The sequence below is a fragment of the Periplaneta americana genome, chromosome 2 (assembly GCF_040183065.1).
Source record: "Periplaneta americana isolate PAMFEO1 chromosome 2, P.americana_PAMFEO1_priV1, whole genome shotgun sequence".
Lineage (NCBI taxonomy): Eukaryota > Metazoa > Arthropoda > Insecta > Blattodea > Blattidae > Periplaneta > Periplaneta americana.
This window is the reverse complement of record NC_091118.1, coordinates 75415734-75441878: the sequence shown is the minus strand read 5'-3', so window position 1 is coordinate 75441878 and position 26145 is coordinate 75415734. Positions and strand designations below refer to the sequence as shown.

The 26145-nt window shown below is 36.5% G+C and overlaps 1 protein-coding gene across 3 annotated transcripts in view; it reads left to right on the top strand.

Annotated features, from left to right (window-relative positions):
- LOC138694345 (serine/arginine repetitive matrix protein 2-like) overlaps positions 1–26145 on the top strand; it is a 139620-nt gene that overhangs the window by 23225 nt on the left and 90250 nt on the right. For 2 of the 3 annotated variants that reach the window (XM_069817972.1, XM_069817971.1), the window contains 3 exons: positions 5263–5415; positions 17568–17685; positions 17914–18015. In XM_069817972.1, the coding sequence (XP_069674073.1) occupies positions 5263–5415; positions 17568–17685; positions 17914–18015 (373 nt within the window). The remainder of the gene's footprint in view (positions 1–5262; positions 5416–17567; positions 17686–17913; positions 18016–26145) is intronic. The other variant, XM_069817974.1, reaches the window with a different exon arrangement.

Here is a 26145-nt window from a genome sequence, read left to right as displayed (position 1 = left end):
TGACACATTTATCAAAGATATTGGACATTTATACTCTTTATGACAATTGAATATAGAAAAAGATGAAGAAGTAATATCACAGATGGTGATGAATTGTATTGTTTTTATTGGCAATGAGGAAAGATGGCTGATAAATAATTGCTGTCAGATACTTATCGAACTAGTACGAAGTCATCTGTAGGCCTTTTTATATGGTACATGGGATGAAAACTATAAAACACGAAAATTAAAGGAGAATATTATTAATTATAACATTTGAAATTGTGTCTGTATTTCTTAACAGTTTATATAATTTTAATCTGAACATAGAGTAGAATCATAGTAGAATCATATCATGAATGGCAAAAACTGATGTCTATTCAACCTGAAATAATTCCTAAACTTATCATCCAAATCGAAATCAGTGACCAAAACTCGCCCTTATCTTCGTGATATACAATGTGATTTCCAGATATTTTTGGCGTTAATTTTAGCCCTACTTTTTGTTTTCATTAACAAAATATGTTCATGTAACTTCGTTTCGTCATCATCTGAAGATTCAGATTCAACATAGTGGCATCCGTACATCATTTGTAAAGTGTACTTAAATACATAAGCTGTACTATTTCCCCCCCAATGAATGATTACTACAATCAGAAAAATACTCTCTGCATGAAGGCAGAGCATGAATGATCATAGCGAGAACTCGCGAAGTGTGTGAAGGAGGGCTTTTCGCTTATTTCTCGCAACACATTTCTCGCTTAGCGAGATCTCTTCAAGTGTGTAATGGGCCTAATCCATTGCTGGCAGGTCATGACCCAGTGAGACATCTGTTCCTCATTAAGGACTCATGAAACCCATTTTGCTGCAATTTTCTGTAGTCCAAATTATTGCGAATTATGTCATCTGCTGATCCATATGAAATGTGCATAATATCTGCAACCTTTGTTATTAATCGTCTTATCTTCTCGCAACATGACGTCGATGGTGTTGATGTTCATCTCAATTTTTTATGTGGAAGGCCTACCAGAACGTGGAGCATCTTCAAGTTTTTCTTCACCATCTTAAAATTTTTTGTGCCATTCATAAACACGTGTTCTGGATAAAGTTTGGTCTTTATAAGCTTCCTGTACTATTTGCAACGTCTCTGTTGCTGATTAATTCAAAAGAACACAAAACCTTATTGCTGCATGCTGCTGTAAGTTCAAGCTCATGCTAGGTACCTGGGACACGAGCCTACACAATGCCTCCCTCCTACAAACTGAATGGCTAAAGGAAGGATGCATGTATGCCACAATGTCATTCAAGGACATATCTCTCAATGACAACAGTTCGTGACTGTTAGCATGCGTGTATTTAAACATAAAAAAATCAGTCCCATTATTATTTGATACACCCTCGTACAGATATGTGATTGTCAAATGCTGGAAAGAAATCAGTTATAAACAGATTAAGGAGTGCAAGTGATATATATAGCTGAATAAGAAAAAAATTAAGGTCTCGAACATGACTCATACATGTTTTCAGTATTGTTACAAACTACAAAACTTTTTGTTTTTGCTGTTTGAAACCTACTCTTCAAGATCTTTCCCTCTTGTCTTGTGGTCTTCCCTAGTAGAATACAAAAAATTAATGTTTGTTATACTGTTTTTAGCCCAGTTATAAAGTTGGTGAGGGGTCATGATTTGTTCATTATAGACCATAGGAAGGTTTACTAGTGCTGCTTAACGTTTTAGTGTCCCTCACACATATCATATGCATTCTTTCCATGTTAGGAAGCGAAAAAAATTCCACTCAACCTTGATGTTAAATTCTTTCTCATAATGACTAAGATAAAATCCCAAAATGATTAATAATTTTAATTTTAGTAAATAAAGTGCTTATGATTGAAAACTCTGCGTTCATCTTCATCTGTATCATGTTAATATTTAAACCAGCGATCCATTAGTGACAAAACTTATAAAATGTTTGTGGTTATTATGTTTACACTTACAGTTTTACCCTGTTTAATAACTTCATTTTAGGAACACACAAAGGCTGTCAACAGCAATCGAACAAATTTATAAGTTGTACATACCAACAATGGCCAGTTTGTTTGAAAGATTATTATCAAACAAAATAATCCTTCTTACAGTCTTACACTGTTTAATAATACACGAACAACAATTGAATTTATAAGTTATACCAACAAAGACTTACATTATTCCCACATAAAAAAAATGAAAACCCTTTCGAAGGAAGGAAAAATGGTCTCTATCCAGAATATTTGTGAACCCCCAGAACGAGTTTCGGGGACTCCCAGGGCTCCATGGACCCCACTTTGGGAACCACTACTGTAGAACATTTTGCTTGATGTCTGTTGTATCTGTTTAAAATGTGAAAACTACTGAAAAGTGGTTGCTTAATGGATTTTGATCTACATGCCAGTTTTTGATCAAATCTGTTGTTGTGTAGGCAATGCAAGTGCGAGGTCCAGAGTGTCAGGTTTTCCTGTGCTAATTTGAGTTTTGTGACTCAGAATTAAATACAGTCAAATCTCTCTATAGTGATATTTAGGAGAACAAAGAAAAATATTGAAGAAATGTAATTTTATAAGGAGGGTTTTAAAAATAAGAGCTAAATTGGTAAGAGCCTTTCTATTTAGCTTACTTAGTGTGTATATTATGGTACAAAGTGTTAAAATTATCAATGAAACCTTCTTAATATGCTGTCCATTGTACTGTCCTACATTTTTTGAAAGAAATCACTTATGTCAGGTTGTTTCGGAGCTCTCTTCACAGAAATTGACACACATAAAGACCTTATTAAATCCAATGACACTAAATACTGTACTCTTCTGGAACTAACATGATAGGAACTGTTGAAGTGATTCATATGCTGTTACTTCCTCTCCTAGAGTTATAGTTGAAATGACTTGTTCCTCCAGATCATTTTCTTCTTCTTCTTCTTCTTCTTCTTGGTCATCAGGGTTCCCTCTAATTTTAGCAATTATGTCTTCCTCTGTAGATTCTAATTTTAGCAATTATGTCTTCCTCTGTAGACTCTGGGAAAACTAAAATGTCGGGTTGGTGGTAGGAGAAGAAAGGATGCCCGAAGTAAATGCGCAGTGGTCAGTGAAACTGAGATTCCTCATCAAGTAAGATCATGTACCTTACTGTATCACTTAGCGACAACATTTCATTTTACCAGACTTTATCGTAGTAGAGAGAGAAAATACTACATTGGGGATCATTAAAGTGTATCGTTCAATAGATATACAGGGTGTTTCCGAATTGGTGTTACAAACTTTCAGCGATGATGGCAAAGGGTACATCTATCAATTTGAGATAAGGAACCATGGTCCGGAAATGACTGAGTCGAAAGTTATAAGCAAAACTAGTTGTGTGGAAATGGAATTGTAATTTGGCACCATGTGCCCTCCTTCCCTTAACTTTTGGAACAGTCGTGGAAAAATGGTATGGGCTGGATGTCTCCTACGTAAGTACTTGGTCTGATAGAGCTGAGACGAGATGTTATGGCACCAACATGCCCAAAGTTTTAAATTTCCGGCCAGCAGGGTAGAGGAGTGGGGATTGTTTGGGTTATGGTTCTCAAGCTCAGAGCGGCAGGCATATCTGTTTCATCTCTTTCCAAAAACATTCGTCTTAACTTAGTATCACCACTTTCCTACTCAAGAGTCCGAAGGTACTTAATGGAATTACGCCCGCTATTCCATCTTTATATTCTTATTCTCCATCCGAATCAGACGACTGATCTGTGCTGGAATCAGATGTCCCTAAATCTATGGAAATGTTCTCAAAAATACTGTCCATCACGTGCTCAATTTCAATGTAATTATTCTCTACTTTCTTCACATAATCATACACTGATATCCATTTTTGGAAGAAGCGATTGCAGAGTCGGCCTCTGCTTATGCATAGCGTAGAAATTATAAATGAGTCTTCTTATGACTTCCTCATCAAAACTGTCTACAGCTGCAACAATCTTCTTCTTCGGCTGTGATTTTTCCGGACTGGAGAAAGAATCTGCTGTTCCTGCCTCAATATTTTTCCCTTCTTTCCTGATTCTTGCCAAGGTTCGCTTTGAAATACCAGTGGCAGCCAGTACTCTTGCACACATGCTTTTCAATGGAATTGGTATTCCGTTTACAGCCTCTTCTGACATGAATTTCCATACATTGTATGCTATTTCATGTCCTTGACTATGAACTACTCTATGATTTCACATCTTAGACAATGCCATAATGAGGGCGGTCAGAAGGAGAATGTTTTCAGTATTAGCAATAGTGGTAGTAGCAGAACGATCTGAACACTCGGAATGCTAGTAACCAACTAACCCAACACCCATCCAGTTTACTGTGAGGGCGAGTCCAAGCAAACGAACTAAAATGCGTCCCTCTTGCCGGTGCCATAACTTCTCGTCCGGGCTCTACAATCTGTGAGCTTGTCTACTGTTCCCCTTGGCTCATCCGTATTCGAAAATCAGGTCTGCTTATTCTGCTCTTGTGTACTCCATTTCACTAGGACTGGTCGACTGTACAAGTTGCAGCGTCCAGTCGATCAGTCCTAGTGAAATGGAGCACACTTTATAGAAATACACGTCTTACACAGAATACTAACACCACGGAACTCTCCTGGTAAACTGAAGTGATTTCATACGGCGAACCTGTTTCTCCTCCTCCAAATGGAACTGAAAAGGACAATGAAACAATTTCCGTTTCTAGAAGTGGTTTTGACAGGGTTGTCTATTGCAAAATCTAAACTACAGTAATGTAATTAAACTCACAGTGAAAGAAATACACATCTCAAGTAAAGTCAGGTAAACTCAAGTGAATTCATACCACGAACCTGTTTCACTCCTTCCAAATAGACTTGTAAAAAAGCAATAAATTAATTTCCTTTTCTACAAGTGCTTTTAACATGGTGGTCTACTTATACTAATATTGTTTTCACATAAGGGTCTTCACATTTGTAAAACAAAATAGTTAGACATGAAATACGATAATTTTTTTAATAAAATGCGTAGAAAATGAATTATATTGTGCATCTCGAAAACCCGAACTGATGGAACATTTTTATTGTTATTTTTTAATTCAGGAGGTCGAAATTAGTAAGAATTTGTTAGTTTTATGTCTGGCACAAAATGACTGTTGACCAGTGTAAAATCATTATATGGAGATTTGACTGTAGTCCGAAACTCTCTTCTGTTGGTGGTGTAATAATAGTGGCAGCAGTATGGGTCGTGGTGGTAACATGTGAAAGTGATATAATTTGTTGTCCACAGAGTAACTATAGCAGCACTGCTCCTCCTGCACCATCATATGGAGCCCCAGCATCAAGTATGACAGGGCCAACTGCACCAGGCTACCACTCGAACTACCAGCAGTACGGCTATGACAACTACTATCAGCAGCCACCACCTCCTCCCTACTCTGGGGTAAGTCCCACAGACATGAGAGGCGAGAGGGGAAGTCGCAGCATGTGCTGATGTGCTTCTTTGTGAGCCTGATATCCATATGATAATTATTGAATAATGTAATTAAAATAATATTTTCCAATTTTCTGTTGTAGTACCAGATTACGCATTTTTATATTGAGCACAGAAATGCTTTCGCTCTTCCTCCCTTTGCGAGAAGCTTTGTTTTTGTGTTATGTGCAGGAATTGTGATGGAATTTCTACTACTGCGAGATGAAGATTGAATATCCTGTTCCTTTAATCTGTATTCAGTTCAAGTAACTTGTTGAATGTGAAACTCTGTTATATGTCGGAGTGTCTATTGTTCTACCATCTGTCAAGGCCAGCTACCTTGTGGGGTTGTGAGATTTAGGTTGCTACACATATTCAGACCTTGTTAAGAGCACTGTAAAAAGGAATATACAGCATATCTCTTAAAAATGTTAACACTTATATGGGTAGTGATTCACACTTATGTACACTAACTTCAAAATTTCTCCGGTTGTTTGTGTTCAACATATGTAAGGCACCTTTCCCATGTATTATGCAGAGTTTGGATGCATATTTCTTGTGGAGTTGCTACAGTTACATCCATTATTCTCTATCGCAGATAATCATCATTACACGATTTGGTTGTGTATACACAATCTTTCAGCATACCCCATAACCAAAAATTGCAGGAAGTAATATCCGGCGAACGTACTGGCCATTGCATTGGTCCTTTCACTGAAATGTTTCTTTAAGATACGTTTGGATATCCCGAGCAAAGTGTGGTGGAGCACCATTCAACATTTTCCATGCATTTGACCTAAAGAGATGACATTCTGCACTGTATCATCTTGTTGATTTGTTTGGACTATGTAAGAAACCTTTTTGTACAGCAACTATGTTCTTCAAGGAATTGGCCTGTACATGGTAGACTGCGGCTTACTCTATAATTGTCAGCAACAAAGCCAGTTTCGACGAACTTGTCAGAAATGAGATAAATGGTTAATCTAGATCAGTGGCATATGCTGAATTTTGTCAAGGAGGAGGAGGGTCATTATTAAAATTGTTTGCAGTTTACATTATCGGTATTTTAAATTTTGTGTATTATTATTATTATTATTATTATTATTATTATTATTATTATTATTATTATTATTATGTTACGTATATTTATTGTTTTTATTATTATACTATGTTCTAATAGAACATATTCATGAATATCCTTACAAAATCTTTGAAACGTAATTTTTTCACAATCATCCAATTCTTAACAAACAAGTTAAATTTTATATTGTGTCAGCTTCATTTTATTACAAGGACAGTACTAGGCAATAGGTGTTTTTATAATAAAGATAGTGTTGTTATAATTCAAACGTTCTGCAGCACCAAGTACAGGGATTATATTGAAGGAGGGGTAGGAGGACTATGCCTTATATCGATGTAGATTTTGTTACTTTGACAGTGAAAAATTAGAGAATGGGAAACCAATAAAAAAAAAATACTCAAGTCTAACTATGTAATTCTTTTAAGGTTAAGGGGGGAAGGTGAAACCCAGTAACCACCCTTGCATACATCCCTGATCTAGATAGTGTATCATTGTTGAAGTAGACTTTGTATTATTATTATTATTATTATTTTTTTTTTTTGCGAACTATTGTGGTAGACTGAAACACTTCCATCCATGCTGCTAGCTTTCGTCTTTGCTCCAAGCTGATGAAAACACAATGTTGCCCCCAAGATCCTGTGTATAATCATATAAACATTAACTGAAACATTTCCCATTTAAGTATTAACATTTTTTAAAGACACAGTGTTTAAGAGATATAGGTGCTAGCACATGTGATTCTGTGTGTGCAGGGATGTCGAATCATGCCTGCATGCATGGATGAGACATTAGTCATAACTTCAATATACACTACTGTTAATTAAATTATGGAACTAATGAATAAACAGAACTTAAATTAATTTTTTAGCGTCAACTTAATGTGGAGAGGATAGCTTATATATTTTATTACTGAAACTTATACATATGTTAATGGTAAAGTACTCTTAGTGTAGGACGTTGCTATAGAAAGGGTAGTAGCACATTCAGTGAAGGAGACACCACCACAGCTAAGCTGTGTGAAAAAGTGAATGTACAGATCTTTTGATATTGTACATTTATTCATTACACAAACACAATGTGAACACAGTAAGTTAAACATTTTTCTATGGAAGGAGGTTGTATCTTCAGGTGGGTAGTAGTACGGAACAGATGCTGTTTGCAATGCATCAGACAACTTTCTAGCTTGTGGTATCTGTACCATTACTGGTCTTCATTGTAGAGCATATTGTAGTTGCAGATTACCGTATTTGTTTCCTAGTAGCAGAATATAGTAAATAGTAGTGTAGCAAAGGAAGTCCAGTTTCATAATTCTTTGTTCCTGTTTCTGTAGCCATCACACATGTTTGTTATGAATAATAATATTTAGCAAAACTTGGGACATTGCCTTGCTTAACTGGAAAGAACAGGTAGGAACACAGTAAATCCGGTGAATAAAATACATCAAAGCCGGTAAATAAAACTACTGTAATTCATTTTAAAAAGTCGTTGTTTAAATATGTAATTCTTGAAAAAGTGGGTGTTTAAACATGTAAATCGTAAAGAAAAAGTTTAAATTTAAACATGGAAATCACTTTTAAAATTGGTAACAAAACACTTATGTCCCTACATTATTTCTAGTCATCGTTGTGTACTCCTGCTGAAAATGAGGAAAATATCTTTTACACATTTCTTCTTATTGTGTTAGTGGGTAACAAGCTTAAGCATTGTGCATACACGAGGTACAGATATTCATTTTTCACAGCTGAACAGCCATGCTTTCCATGTGATAAAACATAAAAGACTAACCTATTTTCGTACTTATTTTGAATTTCTCATTGTCGAAAATAAAATAATGGAATTTCGTGACCATTGAATGAAAGATTCAGCAATATTCTTAAAAAGAAAATAGCATTTAACACAAGAAATTTCCAAATTCGCAAAAAATGGGAAAACGAGCAAAATTCGCGACAAATCGCGATCGTGAAACATGTCTACAGAACGAGTTTTGTTTATACCTATAGAAATTTTAACTCTTTGACTCTACTAGGAATGGCGCTTGAAAATGTACAGTGTAAAGTTAAATTAAGTATTAGTTATGCAGAATTTTCTGTAAATATATTTTTATAAATACAAGGGCTGAGACATATGTCATGGCAATTATTTACAATATTTATTTATTTTTTTTTATGTGAGAATGCAGATGCAGTTCGAAATTTTGAAATATACAAATGAAAAGGCAGGATATGTATATTAGTAGGGTAGAGTAGAGTAGTGATCAAATGTTCACAAATGTACAGCAACAGGCTGTTTGAAAGGGCTTTGCATGTTATGTGCTACTTGAAAGGGCAGTATGTGTACTAGTAGAGTAGGATAGGATTGGATTGGGTAGCAATCAAACTTCTATCAATAAGATAGCATACTGCTATTCATGTTTATTACAGTAGTTGGAATAGCATTGCAAAACACATACCCACTCTGAAAGTCCATCGGGTCACATCCATTCTGCATGGCTGTCAACTCACAACTGCATTACACATAACATCTCTCTCTAAATTTAAATGATATTTTGACTGATTAAACCTTGCAACTTGCAGCTTGCTGATATGTATTTCATTTATGGACAAGCAAAAGGAAATTGAAGGAAAGTTACAAGGTTTAATCAGTCAAAATATAATTTACGATGCCAACTAGCTGATACCATGTTTATGAGAAATCACTAATGTTCGTAGGAACAGGTTATCTGCAACCAAACTCCAAATGGATGGCTTTGAATTTGATTCTAGCTGGTTACACTGACTAACATATCTAGGCTTGTAACTATCAGACAGAACATTTCTGGATATAGGTTCTTATATGAAAGTTGATCATAATTGTCTCTTCTATCATCCCTAAAAGTTTGTAACATAGTCGCTCAATCATCCTGTATGTTTTCTGTCATTACAGAAAACATTGATACAGTATGTTAATCAGCAGGATTTATTTGATATGTAAACTTGATTCAGAAAGTGAAAACCAACTAAAATGTTTATTTTAATATGTGAATTTAACAAATGTTTATTTTAATAAACCGTATTTAACAAGGTCATGAGTGGAGATTTAGTATTTTATTAACATGAATATCTAACTGTTCCATTATTATATGAAGTCAGTCTTCTAATGCTAATTTAATTATTACCATATATGGATTTTTTTACGTAAAATGTTGAGCACCACTTCATGAAAAAACATTTGACTCGCTGGCTGGTTTGGTCATGAATTCCTAATATTCTACTTCATCTGATGACAGATTAAAGGAATAGAATAATATAGGTTAAAAATATCTGGTAAATATGCATTTATAGGAACATATCTTTTTACAGATAGCTATAATAACTTTTGATTTCATAATATTATTTATCCACGTTGGTTTGATAATGGATACTTATCCATCATCATATCACCATGGTAATGGCATTCGTTACCGCACTGGGTGCGATGTGTGAATGATTACTGCACTATCACACTCAGTCAGTGATTGTATCATGAATGCATTAAACGCATTATTAAATAAATGCGGATAAAATATTGTATGCAACTAGTGGGATGAGCATAACTACTGCTCATGTAATTTCAGAACTCGGCTTATGCCTTGTTCTTGCAAAACACATTCGAACGGTAATGATACTCATATCCCACTAGTTGCATAAATAACTATTTCACTGTGTAAGTTTTGTAATTATGAATTGAAAACTCACTATAAACGTATCCAACATTTTTTATTTTATACAACCAAAACGAGCTTTGCTGTATTTACTCAAGTATTGTCTGCATTGCAGTCAGCCACACCAGAATTTAGTAGTTCTTTATTCTTCCCTGAAAGCCAGGTTGGCTCTGTAGACCGAAAGAATCTGGGTTCAAGTCTGAGGAAGGATGGGCTTCTCATTTTACCATAATTTTTGGAATGAGTCAGGATCCCTTCATCCTTCCGTAAAATTGAGTTCTCGATCTTGGCTGGGAGTAAATTGCGGCTGGGGTGTGATGCCAGCCACATCACATTTTCCTACACTTTACACTTGCCTGCATGACATATAGGTAGACCTGTTACAAATTTTAAATTCTTTTCCATGTTAGTAGTCTTAGCTGCTAAAACCTGCGAATTAAGAAGAGATTGTTACAATGCAAAGATGATCCAGAAGATGATGTGCTCAGCTAGTGAGTTTTACCTGCTTAGTAGTGGGAATACAATCATGTCAGAAAAACTTGCCACATAAACAGTTAAGTCCACACCTGTGGAGTAACATTCAGCATGTCTGGCCGCGAAACCAGGTAGCCTGGGTTCGAATCCCAGTCGGGGCAAGTTACCTGGTTGAGGTTTTTTCCGGGGTTTTCCCTCAACGCAATACGAGCAAATGCTGGGTAACTTTCGGTGCTGGACCCGGACTCATTTCATCGGCATTATCACCTTCATTCCATTCACACGCTAAATAACCTTGATGTTGATACAGCGTCGTAAAATAACCCAATAAAATAAAAATAAACAGTTAATGCTACTTAATGTCTACTATTCACAGTGTGCATTTTTATTTTTTTTTGGTGCATTCTGTGGGGTGTGGACTTGGTTTAATCATTGTCACCAAGAAAAAGTGTTTGATCAATGCTTTAAAATGGTCCACAACAGATTCCTTTTGTTAGGAATGGCCGTAAGTACTGAATAGTTGCTGTTCAGTTTTTTTTTACATTGATGTATGCTGGCTATTTAGTTTCAGCTACAGATGTCTCAGTATCTGGGCTTGAAATTGAGAAAGTTTCTTTTCTCACTATTTTATGTGGCTTAAAGAACGTGGTGATGATTCTTTCCTTTTCTCTTCTCCTCATTTTTAGTTTCTGTCGAAAGTAATTTTTTAAGGAGAAATATTGTATTATGTATAGGGACACTAAAATGGTGAATAAAATACATCAAAGTCGATAAATAAGACTGCTTTAATTCGTGAAAAAAGTCGATGTTTGAATATGTAAATCGTGAAAAAAAGTTGTTTAAATAGATGTAACTCATGAAAAAATAGGTGTTTAAACTTATAAATTATGAATAAAAATTTTAATTTAAGCATGGAAATTACTTAAAAAAATTGATAATAAAATCACTCATTCCCCTACAGACTTCCTCGGTATTGCACACCAGATGAAGAAAAGTGTCACGTGAATATAAAATGACATTAGACCTGTGTTCATTTGCACTCATGACAGGTTACTTGGCTGTCAAATTAACAAAATACATTTTTCCTTGGTCTTTGTTGCATGCTCTTGCTGAAAATGTGATAATACATCTTTTACAGATTTCCATTTTTCACAGCCACATGGTAAAACGTGAAAGACAAACCCATTTTCATATTTACTTAGAATGTTTCATTGTCGAAAATAAAATAATGGAATTTCGTGATTGACGAATGTACACTGCCATTCAAAAAGAATGAGTGCTTGAAATACTCCAAATATTCTGCACTGTGCATGTGGTGCTTTGTTCACAAGACAACTCATATTTAAGTAGCTTAAATTCGCTTATTTGGTTTTGTAGTCTGAAATATGTTACAGATCAGACTGGATAATATATGCTAGATCTTCTAAATCTCTGAAGAATGTAATATGAATCGAATAGAGATGTATAATGTCAGCCGAAAATCCTGTGCGTAATTTGTATATGAATAAGTAAGGTAGGAAATACACACCAAGTTAACTATCTGTGCTATTGGAGCTTTGATAAGGCAAGAACCACGATAGAAGTTGAACTACATTGGCTTCCAATTCGAATCTCCTGCAGTACTTTTTTTTATAAACAGATTTCTCATCACAATTCTCACAAAGTTCTAGAACATTATAATAAGTTTTCTTTCTGCGAAAGGCTATCCGTCTACACATTATATTTAGCATAATATAATGAACATAATGACACTAAACATGAAACAGGAAAAATTCACCAGCAGACAATGGTCGATTTGCCACCTATAGAGAAAAAGTAGTACTATGGCCTATAGTGCTATCCCTACAGCTATATATGTAATGGAGTTGGCCTGTGACATGTTAAGCAATTTATCATGTGTAATAATAACCTGTGGCGCTACAGCCCACAAAGGATCAAGACTGACCAGCTGGCTGCTGGTCTCATGGCCACATGCCAAAGTAGAGGTGGACGATCATCCAATCAGAATGGAGGTATTGTGTGGTTAGTACGATGAGCCTCCCAGCCGTTATAGCTGGTTTGCGTAACCGGATTTCGCTACCTATCGTAGCTACCCAAGTGCATCACGATGCTGGGTGGACAACAGTCCCATACACTGGCCGAAATTTCATGAGAAAATTTTTTCTCCCATGAGGACTCGAACCAGCTCACTCCATAATGTGAGTCCCAGGCAGGATGCCTTAGACCATGTTGCCACGGTATCATATGTAATGGTTTGCATTATAATTTAACACTAGGTGACAGATGCGAATAAATCCCTCAATCCAGCATATGTTCCGTTTGCATTTTAAATATAAGATAATTGCATAATAAAGAATGCAGAATAATGTTCCATATGCTGTTTTCGTAAATAGTATTAAAGAAACATTGCTGGTGGTGATGTGGTGACCTCTTAGAATGTTCATAAACAATAACAAACAGGTAATTCAGATCTCCTCCCCTGCAGTGTGTTTACTTTCTTTATAACCCCTGAGAATGGTGGACAGGCAAGATCTACGTTTGCAGTTCATAGGACTCATTCACAGCAGGAAGAGAGCTTGGATCCAACGTCTATGACTAGAAGGTGGGCCAGTCGTTTTCGGCTAGGCGGAGAATTAAAAAATCGTGTAATTCCTAGAAGGCCACGAATTTCTTACTGGAGAGAGGGTGCGAGTTTAATTAGGGAAGTTAGATGTCACCCATACTTAACTTTCCCTGAATTAATAATCAGGTCCAACTTTCCGGCTCCATAGCAACCGCTAGGAGATGCTTCCTTAACCATGGTATAAGGTCTTGTCGAGCTACCAGAAAGGGTAGGTTGGATGATGAGCAGATCATGGATCATCTAGCTTTCGCTTCTACTTGAGAGGTCTTCTATTGGAGAAATATAATTTTCTCCGATGAAGTGACTGTCTCTAGTACTAACGACGATTCTGTCTGTCTATATGGCATGGATATGATGCTCTCTTTGTGTATCCGGTTGTGAGGTCGAGTCACATAAGCGTATCATGTTGGAGGTGGATGTCATATGATGGGGCAGGAGTTCTAGAACATATTCATGGGAGGTTCAACACGTCAGCCTATCTCCATATTTTGCAGAATGTATTAGTTCCTTCTACTCGAAAGTGTTATCCTGAAGGAATACTTGTGTTCCAACAGGATAATCATCCAGTGCACAACGCCCTTCGAGTTCAAAGATGGTTTCAGGGAAGGTGTGATATCCATCTTTTGGATCACACTCCAATGTGACCTGAAATGAATCCAACAGAACACGTGTGGGCCAGAGTAAAGGCAACTTTACACTCCAAATGGCCAGGATCATATCATGGCAAGGACGAATTGTGGTATAGAGTTGTTGGTACATGGGAAGAGGTGGCATTGCATCAAGAACTTTTCCACAATCTTGTGAACTCCATGCTGCGGCGAATGAGAGCTGTGGATAGACGCAGGCGGTATGTGGACGATGTATTAGTTCCACAGTCTTTTGTATTTATTTATTTTTTTGTTCTGTTTATTTTTTTCCGAATATGACATTTATTTTATATCAGCCAAGTCCACCCTCATAATAGCCCTCACATGTAGGGCAATAAACAATTCCACATAAGCAACAGTGTTTTGTCTTCAAAAAGGACAAACAAATGCAAACAAGAAAAAAAAAAAAAAAAGAAAGAAAACTCGACCGCAGATTGAACCCTTCACCTCATGTTTATGAAGCAAGCCCTCTAGCACTGAGCTAAATGTTCCACTGTCTTAGTATCACTAAATTGGAGTCTTGCACTGAACAACAGCAGCAGAACTTTACGGTGTAGTACTATGTACAATACAATTCATATTCTTGTTAATCACACAGCAAATGTCGTATTTTTAAGGACCATAAGTCCACTCATTCTTTTTGGGCGGCAATGTACAATTCAGTAATATTCTTAAAATATCGCGTTTAACGCAAAAAATTGCCAATTCACAAAGGAAAGACTGATGAAACGAGCAAAATTCGTGACAAATCACAATTTGCAGAAATTTGTGAGAAAAAAAAAACATTCTCGAAAATTGAGTGTCCCTAATAATGTCATAAAATATATATGCAAATAAAAAAAAAAAATAAAAATTTTAGAAATACCATGTGATTCAAAAATGCCAATTGCTGCAGTGTCACACTATAGTTTACTCTCACAGCCTTTTCCTAGTACAGGGTGAAACTTTTCTGCGCCATATACAGGCCAGTTTCACATTAATCAACCATTGTAGAAATTTACTATGGCCTCTATTTTTGCTCATGGCATGCATAGTCCAGTAGTGAGGAGCTGGCCTCCTGATTCAAGGCTGTGCTGGTGCGTAAGTTTGAATCCTACTTGGGATGATGGGATATTTTCCGAGGCTTTCCCCAACTGTAAAGTGAATTTCACGTAATTCATAACGAATTTTTGGTCTCATGTCAAATTAACCTCTATCACTAATTCCACGTGTACATCCTTCCAGCATCATTAAATAACTGATTTAAAAATATACATTCCTACCGAAATGCAAATAAGAAACCTAATGACGTATTGTGACAATATGCAAAAAACACATGATTCTCTTCATCTGTGCTCAGGACATTTTGCCTTTACTATGCACTCCAATGTTCATTATTAATTTAGAAGTATTCTACCACATTGTCCACTTAATTTCCTTGATCAGTGCTGAAGAAAACAAGTTTTTTTAGCAATTACAGTATGACAAACAGAATTATTAAAGTCCATGCTAGTGTTTAGGCCTACCTTGTGCTTTGGAACTGTGAATTTTGGCTGATTCTAAGCATTTAAATATTAATGGACCTCTGAACATACAGTGATTGTGATTGTGGATTCTTCCTATGGAGTAGAAGCTGTTTCGCGGTGGTTGAAACATGACCTTGGATGTGGCATAGATGAATATGTGTCTACTCTGTAAGACTTCCAAATGCTGCCATCATATGTAACCTGTGCGAGATGACAAGGCCAGGCTTCAACTATTGTGGAATGGCCTCTGTACTAGTATGGGGCAATACATTTTACATTTATTATTATTTTTATTATTGTTATTAATAATTATTTTGTGTTTTGTTGGTTTTTTTTTTTTTTGAAATAGTATTCTGCGTTTTTCTGGATCGTACACACAACCATATCTTTCACATATATAATTTGTACATCTTGATTACACAACTTTTAACACTGTATCACTTCGGAATATGTATGATAAGAACTTTCTTGTGTTAAATTTTAACGTACCTTGTTAACATGTTTTGACCTATTTTGGGTCATCTTCAGAACTGGTCGTTGTTGGTCTTGGCACCTCTTGTTTCCTGTGAGAGTGCATTGACTCTACACTACGAATGCACCCTCACAGGAAACAAGAGGCACCAAGATCAACAACGACCAGTTCTGAAGATGACCCAAAATAGGTCGAAACATGTTAACAAGGTACGTTAAAATTTAACACAAGAAAGTTCTTATCATAAATATTCCGAATATAATTTGTTTCTGCTTTACTATCGTTTCTGCTTTACTATAATTAAAAGAAAACCATCTAGCATGCTGATACAGTGCAGACAGTTTAAAAGTCCTGAAACATTGTTTGGCCTGTTGGCAGCTCAATCCACATGCAGTCGCTAGCATTTCCTTCCATGAAATCACAGTTTCTTCCTACCTGCAGTTGGTCATGAATGAAATTTCACTGAAGTAGGACATTTATATTGTACAATCGTGAGTGAGATTTCATTATTAGAGAGTTCAGTAGTGTTGTGCAATGGTGAGATAGACTGCATCATATATTCATCAAGTGCAGAAAGTTGCATGACAGAACAAGATAAGCATTTAGACATACATTTCCTGGCAGCCAAGTTCCAACACGAAAAGCAATTTTAAAGTTTAATAAAACACATTGTGTGACTGACCAGAAAAGAAAACACAGATGTCATGGGCTGCTAGAAAATTTACATCTAAATGCTTGTCTTCTTTTTCCAGTTGGTTTATTTTACGATACTTTATCAACTGCGATGGTTATGTAGCATTTGAGTGAGATGAAGTGCTTATGCCAGCAAAATGAGTCCAGGTTCCAGTGCCAAAAGTTACCCAGCATTTCTCTTAATGGGTTGAGGGAAAACCCTGAAAAAATCTCAGCCAGGTAACTTGTCCCAACCAGGATTTGAACCCAGACCCGCTCATTTCACGTTCATACATGCTAATCATTGTTGCACAGTGGTGGACGTAACTGCCCTACTCTGATAAAATCTCATAAATTACTGCAGGCGGGAAAAGTGCTGCGGTTTCATGGAAGGGAATGCCAGGAATTGCATGGAGCTTAGGCTGCCAGCAGCTGAGCAATATTTTAGGGCTTTTGAAGTGCCAGGTCTCCAGCTATAAATCTCACTGTACTTGAAACCTGAAAGTGACAGTACAGATTTCAGTTGACTCATCAGATCTCTTCTCAACTTGTTCATTTTATGCATATCAGTGATTATCCTTGCTTCCTTCTCACTGTCTCTAGCCATCACCACACAGTCAGAGAACGTTCATAATGACATAAGAAACGAGATATTTCAGCACCTTGAAATCTGTTTGAAGCTCCAGACATTACCTGAGTAAATATTGCAATTCAACTCAGTGAGTGAAGTGGAGGAATCGAATCTGTTTCATCTCATTTTATTTGGTGAACCATACTACGTTGTTCCTACTTGCAAGATAAGTTAATGGGGAGAGTTACTAAAACTGCGTGATTGTAGGCCTTCGTACTTTTTGGCTGGTGGCAGAGAGGATGATGAAGGTCTGCTTCCAAGGTGAGTTATCACTGTCTATTTGCTGCTGTGTTGAGTCTAGAAGGACGAGGGACGTATTTCTAGATTCATGTCTCTAGGATCGTGTGTTGCAGGACTACGTTCCACCAGCACCTCAGCCACCATCTTGGCCGGAAGGAGGAATGGTTTATCCAGATATGAGTCAGCCTCCACCAGTGCAAATACCGCCTGCATCTGGTACGACTGTTAATTCTATCTGAAAGTATATTTAACACTTTGAAAAATATTATTGTGTGTGCTCTTAGCATTCGTTACTTCTGGCTGAACATGGTAAGCATGTCTTGTGACTTGGCATTGTTCCACATTGTCACTATTCTTTAAATTTGTTTTCTATCATGGAAACAGATTTTGAGTTGAGCTTACACTATTTAAGAACATGTAGTCACCTTTGTCTTAAATGTGCAGGTGCGGTTGGAGCAACCACCTCTTCTTCTGGGACTACAGGTGCTACAACATCAACAGCTCAGTCAGGAATGGACCAGAAATCGGAAGCAGCCAAGAAAGAGGGTGAGTCTCTTATAATGGACTAGTAGAATGTGCATTTGATAATAGAGAAGTATGATAAATTTCGAGGCTGCCTGGATAGACTTTAATGGTGTCTAAGGCTATATATGAATATATTTCTCTGCCCTTTTTGAACTCACTGTATATCAATAGTTTACTAACAGGAAAATGTTGCTGAATGTTTTTGTAAACAATTTTTAAAATCATTCTAGTAATAATACTAATAATATAATAAGATGTTCGAAAACAATAAGGATTTATTCAAGCTTCATTTGGCTATTACATCATTGGATAATATAATCGAAAAACAAAACAATACTATGACACCACGCATCTGATGACTGCTTATACTGCCTGCTCATTCATTGGTCAAACATGTAACATGAATAGGAAAAAAATTGCTGCTGGATGCCATCTAATGATCCTTTAAGTCGCATATGATATATATTGTATGCTTTATGTTTGTGTGATTAAAATACTACTTTATTTCGCGACTCTAATAGCTTTGTTAATCCATAATATTCTTTGCTCTTGAAACAAGAGGAAATACAACTGAATCTTCTTAATGTATCCAGCTGTTTGCTGACAACATAAAGTCCACTATAGTCCACTGTACTCTATTCAGTTTTTGTTTTTCATGAGAAATGCGGGGCATTTTGATCGGTGTTCATTATAGATGCCTGTTGCTAGTAGCCAGAGTTGGGGTGTGGTCAATATATACTGCAGGGCCGTGTCTTCTGCAACTGATACTGATGATTTTAATTTACTTCTTTTGTGTTTTACAGATGGACAATACACATACAACTGAACATACATAACAAAATTTAAAATATGAAAGTCATTGAGTTGCTCAGTTACAAAGCTCCTATGTAACAATTAAAAACAGTTTTTAAATAAAAATTGCAAATTAACTACTAGTAGGTCATTCTATAGAACCTATAAAGTTGATTAATTATTTTTGTTCTTAAAAAACTGCCAGAGACCTTGATCTGTTCATATGCTACCAGTGATTTACAAAAATCTGCTCCCTTTATATTTTCTGTACTGTTTCTTTCAAGTTATTAGTCTGACAACCAATATCAAACAGCTCATTGTTTGTACCTAACTTACTCTTCTGTAAACGCAATTTCAGTGTCCACTGGAAAGTAAGGTAACTAAATACCAGTTTAGACCTAATTGTGAAACCGAAACATCTATGTAGTAGTAGTAGTAGTAGTAGTAATAATAATAATAATAATAATAATAATAATAATAATAATCCTTGAGACCAAAGTGTGTACTTACGACGGTTTTGCATTGGTAACTTACAAATAGGACAGCAATTTTTCTACAGTAACCTACCTCTCTCAGGTCTGATCTAACATCAACTGAACACTTGTCACCCAAATAATACATTCTCGTAACTACATACCATTTTCTACAATAAAGTTTGAGACAACAGGGTGTTTATTAGGGATCTCTGTACTTGAATCTCTCTCCTTCTTACAAGGTAAGGTCACCAAGTGATAATTAATTTTCACAACAATTTTTCCTCCATATGTTCCATTTGAAACAAGAAACTTCCCTATTAATTTCTACATCCGGAGAAAGCCTAGTTTTCGAGATATGACTCTTTAAAAATCTTCCATCAAACCCTATAACAGGTAATGCAAACAGTGATGTGTGCTAGACATGTCAGACAATAAATCTCATGTAGCTGCATACCGTACTGTCAAAATCTCCTTAAATAATATAAGTTATGAAAATGACATCAGATACATAATATCCATGCTTGAGCTGATTACCTGGTTGGGTTTTTTTCCAAAGTTTTCCCAAACCATAAGGTAAATGTCAGGTAATCTTTGGCAATCCTCAGCCTCATCTTGCCGAATATCATCTCGCTATCACCAATTCCATTGACGCTAAATAACCTCGTAGTTGATACAGCGTTGTTAAATAACCCAATAAAAAAATCCATGAAATTGATTATAGAACAGTCTATGAAAAAATGATAAGGAAATGTAAGCATGCCTGAAATTCCTCACTATACTGATCACAGTAGTGGAAATGTTTGTAAAAATGTTCAAAACACAGTGGAACTTTGCACCACGAACATTTAAAAAAAGTAAGTTTCTCTCAGTCAGCCTTAGAAGAGCAGTTCAGTACATCAAGGTGAAAACAGAATTCTACAGGAGTGACGGTTTTATCAGATTTGTTGCCAAGGTACCAGACTCTACCATCATATCCCATCTCCCTCAAATCCATTTTAATATTATCCTCCCATCTACGTCTTGGCCTTCCCAAAGTTCTTTTTCTCTCCGGTCTTCCAACTAACACTCTCTATGCATTTCTGGGTTCGCCCATATGTGCTACATGCCCTGTCCATCTCAAATGTCTGGATTTAATGTTCCTAATTATGTCAGGTGAAGAATACAATGGGTGCAGTTCTGCATTGTGTAACTTTCTCCATTCTCCTGTAACTTCATCCCTCTTAGCCCCAGATATTTTCCTAAGCACTTTATTCTCAAACACCCTTAATCTTTGTTCCTCTCTCAAAGTGAGAGTCCATACAGAACGACCGGTAATATAACTGTTTTATAAATTCTAACTTTCAGATATTTTGACAGCAGACTATATGACAAAAGCTTCTCAACCGAATAATAACAGGCATTTCCCATATTTATTCTGTGTTTAATTTCCTCCCGAGTGTCATTTATATTTGTTACTGTTGCTCCAAGATATTTGAATTTTTCCACCTCTTCGAAAGATAAATTTCTAATTTTTATAGTTCCATTTCGTACAATATTCTGGTCACGAAACATTATCATATACTTTGCCTTTTTGGGATTTATTTCCAAATCTATCGCTTTACTTGTTTCAAGTAAAATTTCCATGTTTTCCCAAATTGTTTGTGGATTTTCTCCTAATATATTCACGTCATCTGCATAGACAAGCAGCTGATGTAACCCGTTCAATTCCAAACCCTCTCTGTTATCCTGGACTTTCCTAATGGCATACTCTAAAGCAAAGTTAAAAAGTAAAGGTGATAATGCATCTCCTTGCTTTAGCCCACAGTGAATTGGAAAACATTTGACAGAAATTGACCTATACAGACTCTGCTGTACATTTCACTGAGAAACATTTTAATTAATCGAACTAGTTTCTTGGGAATACCAAATTCAATAAGAATATTGTATAAAACTTCTCTCTTAATTGAGTCATATGCCTTTTTGTAATCTATGAATAACTGATGTGCTGTACCCTTATACTTCCATTTTTTCTCCAATATCTGTCTAATACAATCTGATCAATAGGTGATCTATTATGCCTAAAACTGCACTGATGAGCCCCAATAATTTCATTTATGTACGGAGTTAATCTTCTCAAAAGAATGTTGGACAAAATTTTGTACTACGTCAGCAAAAGTGATATTCCTCGAAAGTTACCACAGTTAGTCTTGTCCCCCTTCTTAAAAATAGGTACAATTACGGACTCCTTCCATTGTTCTGGTATAATTTCCTTTTCCCAAAAAGCAAGTAGAAGTTTATAAATTTCGCTATATAATGCACTTCCACCCTCTTGTATTAATTCTGCTGGAATTTGATCGATACCTGGAGACTTGTACTTTTTCAGATTTTCTATCACAACTTCGACTTCAGAAATTGTGGGTTCGGGTATAAATGGCTCAGCAGTTTGTATTTCAATTTTGTCCTGACCATTTCTATTTAGCCTATGTACATTTAGTAGTTGCCCAAAATAGTTTTTCCGTCTGTTCAGGATTTCTACATATCTGGGAGATGAAAACTGATTATGTGTTAAGGACTGCAATTTTTATCACATAATCTCTCTGATGCAATATAATATTCGTGCCAAGTAACAAAAGACTATCACAGAACTTCCAAATGAAATTTTTCCAAGGCCTAAAGCCATAAACGTGAAGAGACTGAACAATTGGAGTTGTGTGCTTTGGAATTGTTAACACTTTCACTGTTTTACCATCTAGAGTTATTCTTCCTGTAGACCAGGGCCACCCAAACTACGGCCTGTGGGTCACATATGGCCCACCATGATTTGAATATTAATTTGTTAATTTTAAACAACTTTATAAAGTTCAATTTCCAGCAACATAATATGTTTTTAGCATGACTCAAAAGTTTGGAGGCTGTAATCATTACTTCCTGGAAAATGATGACTATCACATTCTTTTCAATGTGTAGACTGTATACCAGAAACTTACCGAATGCGACCTTGTGACTGAAGTTTTGGGGATTAGCAGACATTGCAAGGCCACCCGCATCCCAAGGCAGGTCAATAAATCATCACAGCGTAGGTTATTCATCCTTTACATTCTGTTATCCACCAACTCTACAACTTCCATTGTCATTACATTCACGTTAGAGCTTACAGAGTGCATGCTACGGATGACATCAGCAGCAGTGGTGGACAAAATTCCTTCACTCATATATTGAAAACCATTTGATATTTTGAGTTGCGGTTTTTAGTGCTGTCATCAACTCCCTATTATCTACAACACATGAAAAAATATATATATATTTTTTTTTTGTTCAGTGTCCCTTTAATGCAAATAAGGTGCAAGACATTGAAATGAAAACAATACCTCGGAACAGAAGTTCGATCAGAAGTAGAAACATTGTATTTTATAGGCTACTGTACATAAATTCAGTTGCACAAAGCACTGGTTGGTAGCTTACCAGATTAGTATTAATATCTAGCAATTTTGGCAGTTTTTAATTGTAAGTAAAATACTGAAGTAAAGCGACATATCTGCATTGGCTAACATGTTATGCCCAGACTTACCTTATGGAAAAAGCATTCTTCTTCATGAGGAAAGAAATTTTTCTAAGAACATTTTTGCCAGAGTATGGGATCGGTGCTCACTCAGCATTGTGATGAATTTGAAGAAGTACAACAAGAAGTGAAATCCAGTTTTGCAACCCGGCTTTAATGGCTGGGTGGATCATCGTCTTCACAAAATCCCTATACTGGTTGAATGATCGTCCAATTCTGATAATGACAGCAGTGGTCTGATTGGCCTTGGCCCTCCATGGGTTATCGGGGAAAGGATTTTTTAATAGCGAAGCTGAAAAACATGCTTCTCCAATTAGTTTAATAATTTAAATTTTTATTTACATATGAAAAGTATTCAGATTTAACCCTTCATTGGATTAAGCGTTATGTTTAAAATTCAGTATCTTTATAGCTTCATATTTTTTCTCGCGAAACACATTTTATTAGACTTCGTTATACTTTGTGTACAGAAATTTTTCGTAACCTAAGTTGAGCACCACCTTAACCCCTTCAGTCAGTCCTGAATTTACATTAAAAAAAAAAAACTGGTCTCACAATGTTTCTGGGGATCCAAAACTCCCAAATCAAATCTTCACAGAAAATCAAAATTTAGGGACAATTTTGACCTCTGGGGCCCCAAAATTTTAAATTTTATTTTTAATTCAGGTATAGAAATGTTTAAAAAATAATAATCTCCATTTCTATCACATTGAATTTTTCAAAATATTTAAAAGTATCGAAGACATTCCAAAAAAGAAAGAAGAAACAATGTACACTATAATGTACATCAGGCCTGAAGGGGTTAAAGGTCACCTCATATAAATATGATGCTCGTTCGAAATTCAGCTTTGGTAGACTATACGTTATTTTTACCTCTCTTGAAGTCGTCGTACTTGCTTCACAACTTGAATACCGCACTTGTTCTTGTGTGTGTATAACATTCAACTTCTGCCTGGTGCGTTCTTGCAGGGAGAGGAAACATTAAGCATGCAACCAACCTGAAGTACTAGTTGTACACATTAACATATACATGTCTGAAGTGATAAGTACTGTACACATATTCATCACAGTGAGACAAAAGTTAGACTAATTAATCCTTTTTAAAAATATTTATAGTTAAATAAGATAATTTGGACCAAAGGAATGATTAACATAATGAAGGAAAATTGTTATATTAAAATAATAAAAAAGATATTCTCTGCAAAAGTAATATTTGAAGAAAGATCATATTCTAGAGACGAAAAACGGAATTTTTGTCACTTGACTTTTAAAGTAGTCAATATTTGACAGCACTTTACACTGTGTGCACTAGAATACGATATTTTTACTATCTCCATTATTATAAAGAATGTAGGCTTACAATGATCAAACATACTTACACTATTCTACACTATTCACAAAATAAGTAGGTTATAGTATTATGAAACAAAATACCTTGCATTGCAATATACCACTGTACATAATAGTGTAAATAACGTTTGATCAATGTAGGCCTGCATTCTTTATAATAGTGAAAATAGCATCTCCTAGTGTACATGAAGTAAACAATTTAAATTGTAAATGTTACTGCAATTTTTAAAGTGATCCATGTTTTGTTCTGCCCAACTAGACCAAGCAGGAGTCGCACAAGTAATCACTCATAAAGTACCTCTCTTGCTAGAGGCACGTGCGTCGTCCACTTAAAAACTCCTGTAATACTTAATCTTGTAGTCTTGTGGGACAAAGTACGATCCCTAGTCATTACTGTACGAAGTACAGAGGTGAGTTGCTGGCACATGACCAAATGTTGAATAAGATATAATAACAATAATAAATGTCATTAAAATTAATATAATAACTCCATTCGTAATGTAACAGATACTGTATATCAATAATAACATAAAGATATAAGTATATACCCCACATGTTAAATAATTCAGTACTTTCATCATTAAGGTAAATCTGTTATAAATGTATATCAGTACGTATGGAATGTACCTCCTACTATGAACAAGAAAATAGATAGCCTAAGTGGGATAGTAGAAGTAGCAAAGACAATGCAACACTAAGATTAGTATATCAAGGACTTGCCGTTGCAAAACAAGCTTTGGAGAGACAACAAGTTTAGTATCGCTCTTCAGGTTACTAAGGAAAGTATTTGAACACAGCAGAAGAGCATTTTGAGTACCAGTAAGTGAAAATTAATAAGCAAAACATACCGAACCATTGCATTCAATTGACTGAATTTCTGTCCAGCTGCAACGTTCCATCGTTGAATTGTGTAGTCCTTCCTTTCTTGGTTTACATGCACCACATTCCTCGACTGCACACCTAACTGCCCCTCGGTCATAAGGGGCTGCAATGGTCCATCGTTGAATGGTGTAGCTCTGCCATGGTTGCCATGCATCATGTCCCTTGACTAAAAAAGTGTGAAAGCAGTTATTTAACCATTGTATGCTAGCCAGAGAAGAGTGAATGAGAAAGCTAATCTATTTTGCAATTTCAACATAAGAGACCGAAGGAATATAAACCGACAGAATGAGTTATTTACTTATCCAAAGCTCCAGGTGGTATGCTGGGCTGGAAAGAACAAAACACAGGATCCGTCATGCTCCAAGAGTAGCCTTCCCGTCGTCAGAATGGTTACCTGAACAGCCATAGCCAGTCAGTAGCCAGACAGACAACCAGTCAATAGCCAGACAGCCAGTCAGTAGCCAGACGCAGCCAGTCAGTAGCCAGACGCAGCCAGTCAGTAGCCAGATGCAGCCAGTCAGAAGCCAGATGCAGCCAGTCAGTAGCCAGATGCAGCCAGTCAGTAGCCAGACAGCCAGTCAGTCAATAGCCAGACTCAGCCAGTCAGTAGCCAGACGCAGCCAGTCAGTGGCCAGACGCAGCCATTCAATAGCCAGACGCAGCCAGTCAGTAGCCAGACAGCCAGTCAGCAGCCAGACAGCCAGTCAGTAGCCAGACAGCCAGTCAATAGCCAGACGCAGCCAGTCAATAGCCAGACGCAGCCAGTCAATAGCCAGACAGCCAGTCAATAGCCAGACAGCCAGTCAATAGCCAGACGCAGCCAATCAATAGCCAGACAGCCAGTCAATAGCCAGACGCAACCAGTCAGTAGCCAGACAGCCAGTCAGTAGCCAGACAGCCAGACGCAGCCAGTCAATAGCCAGACAGCCAGTCGATAGCCAGACGCAGCCAGTCAGTAGCCAGACGCAGCCAGTCAGTAGCCAGACGCAGCTAGTCAATAGCCAGACAGCCAGTCAGTAGCCAGACAGCCAGACGTAGCCAGTCAATAGCCAGACAGCCAGTCAATAGCCAGACGCAGCCAGTCAATAGCCAGACGCAGCCTGTCAGTAGCCA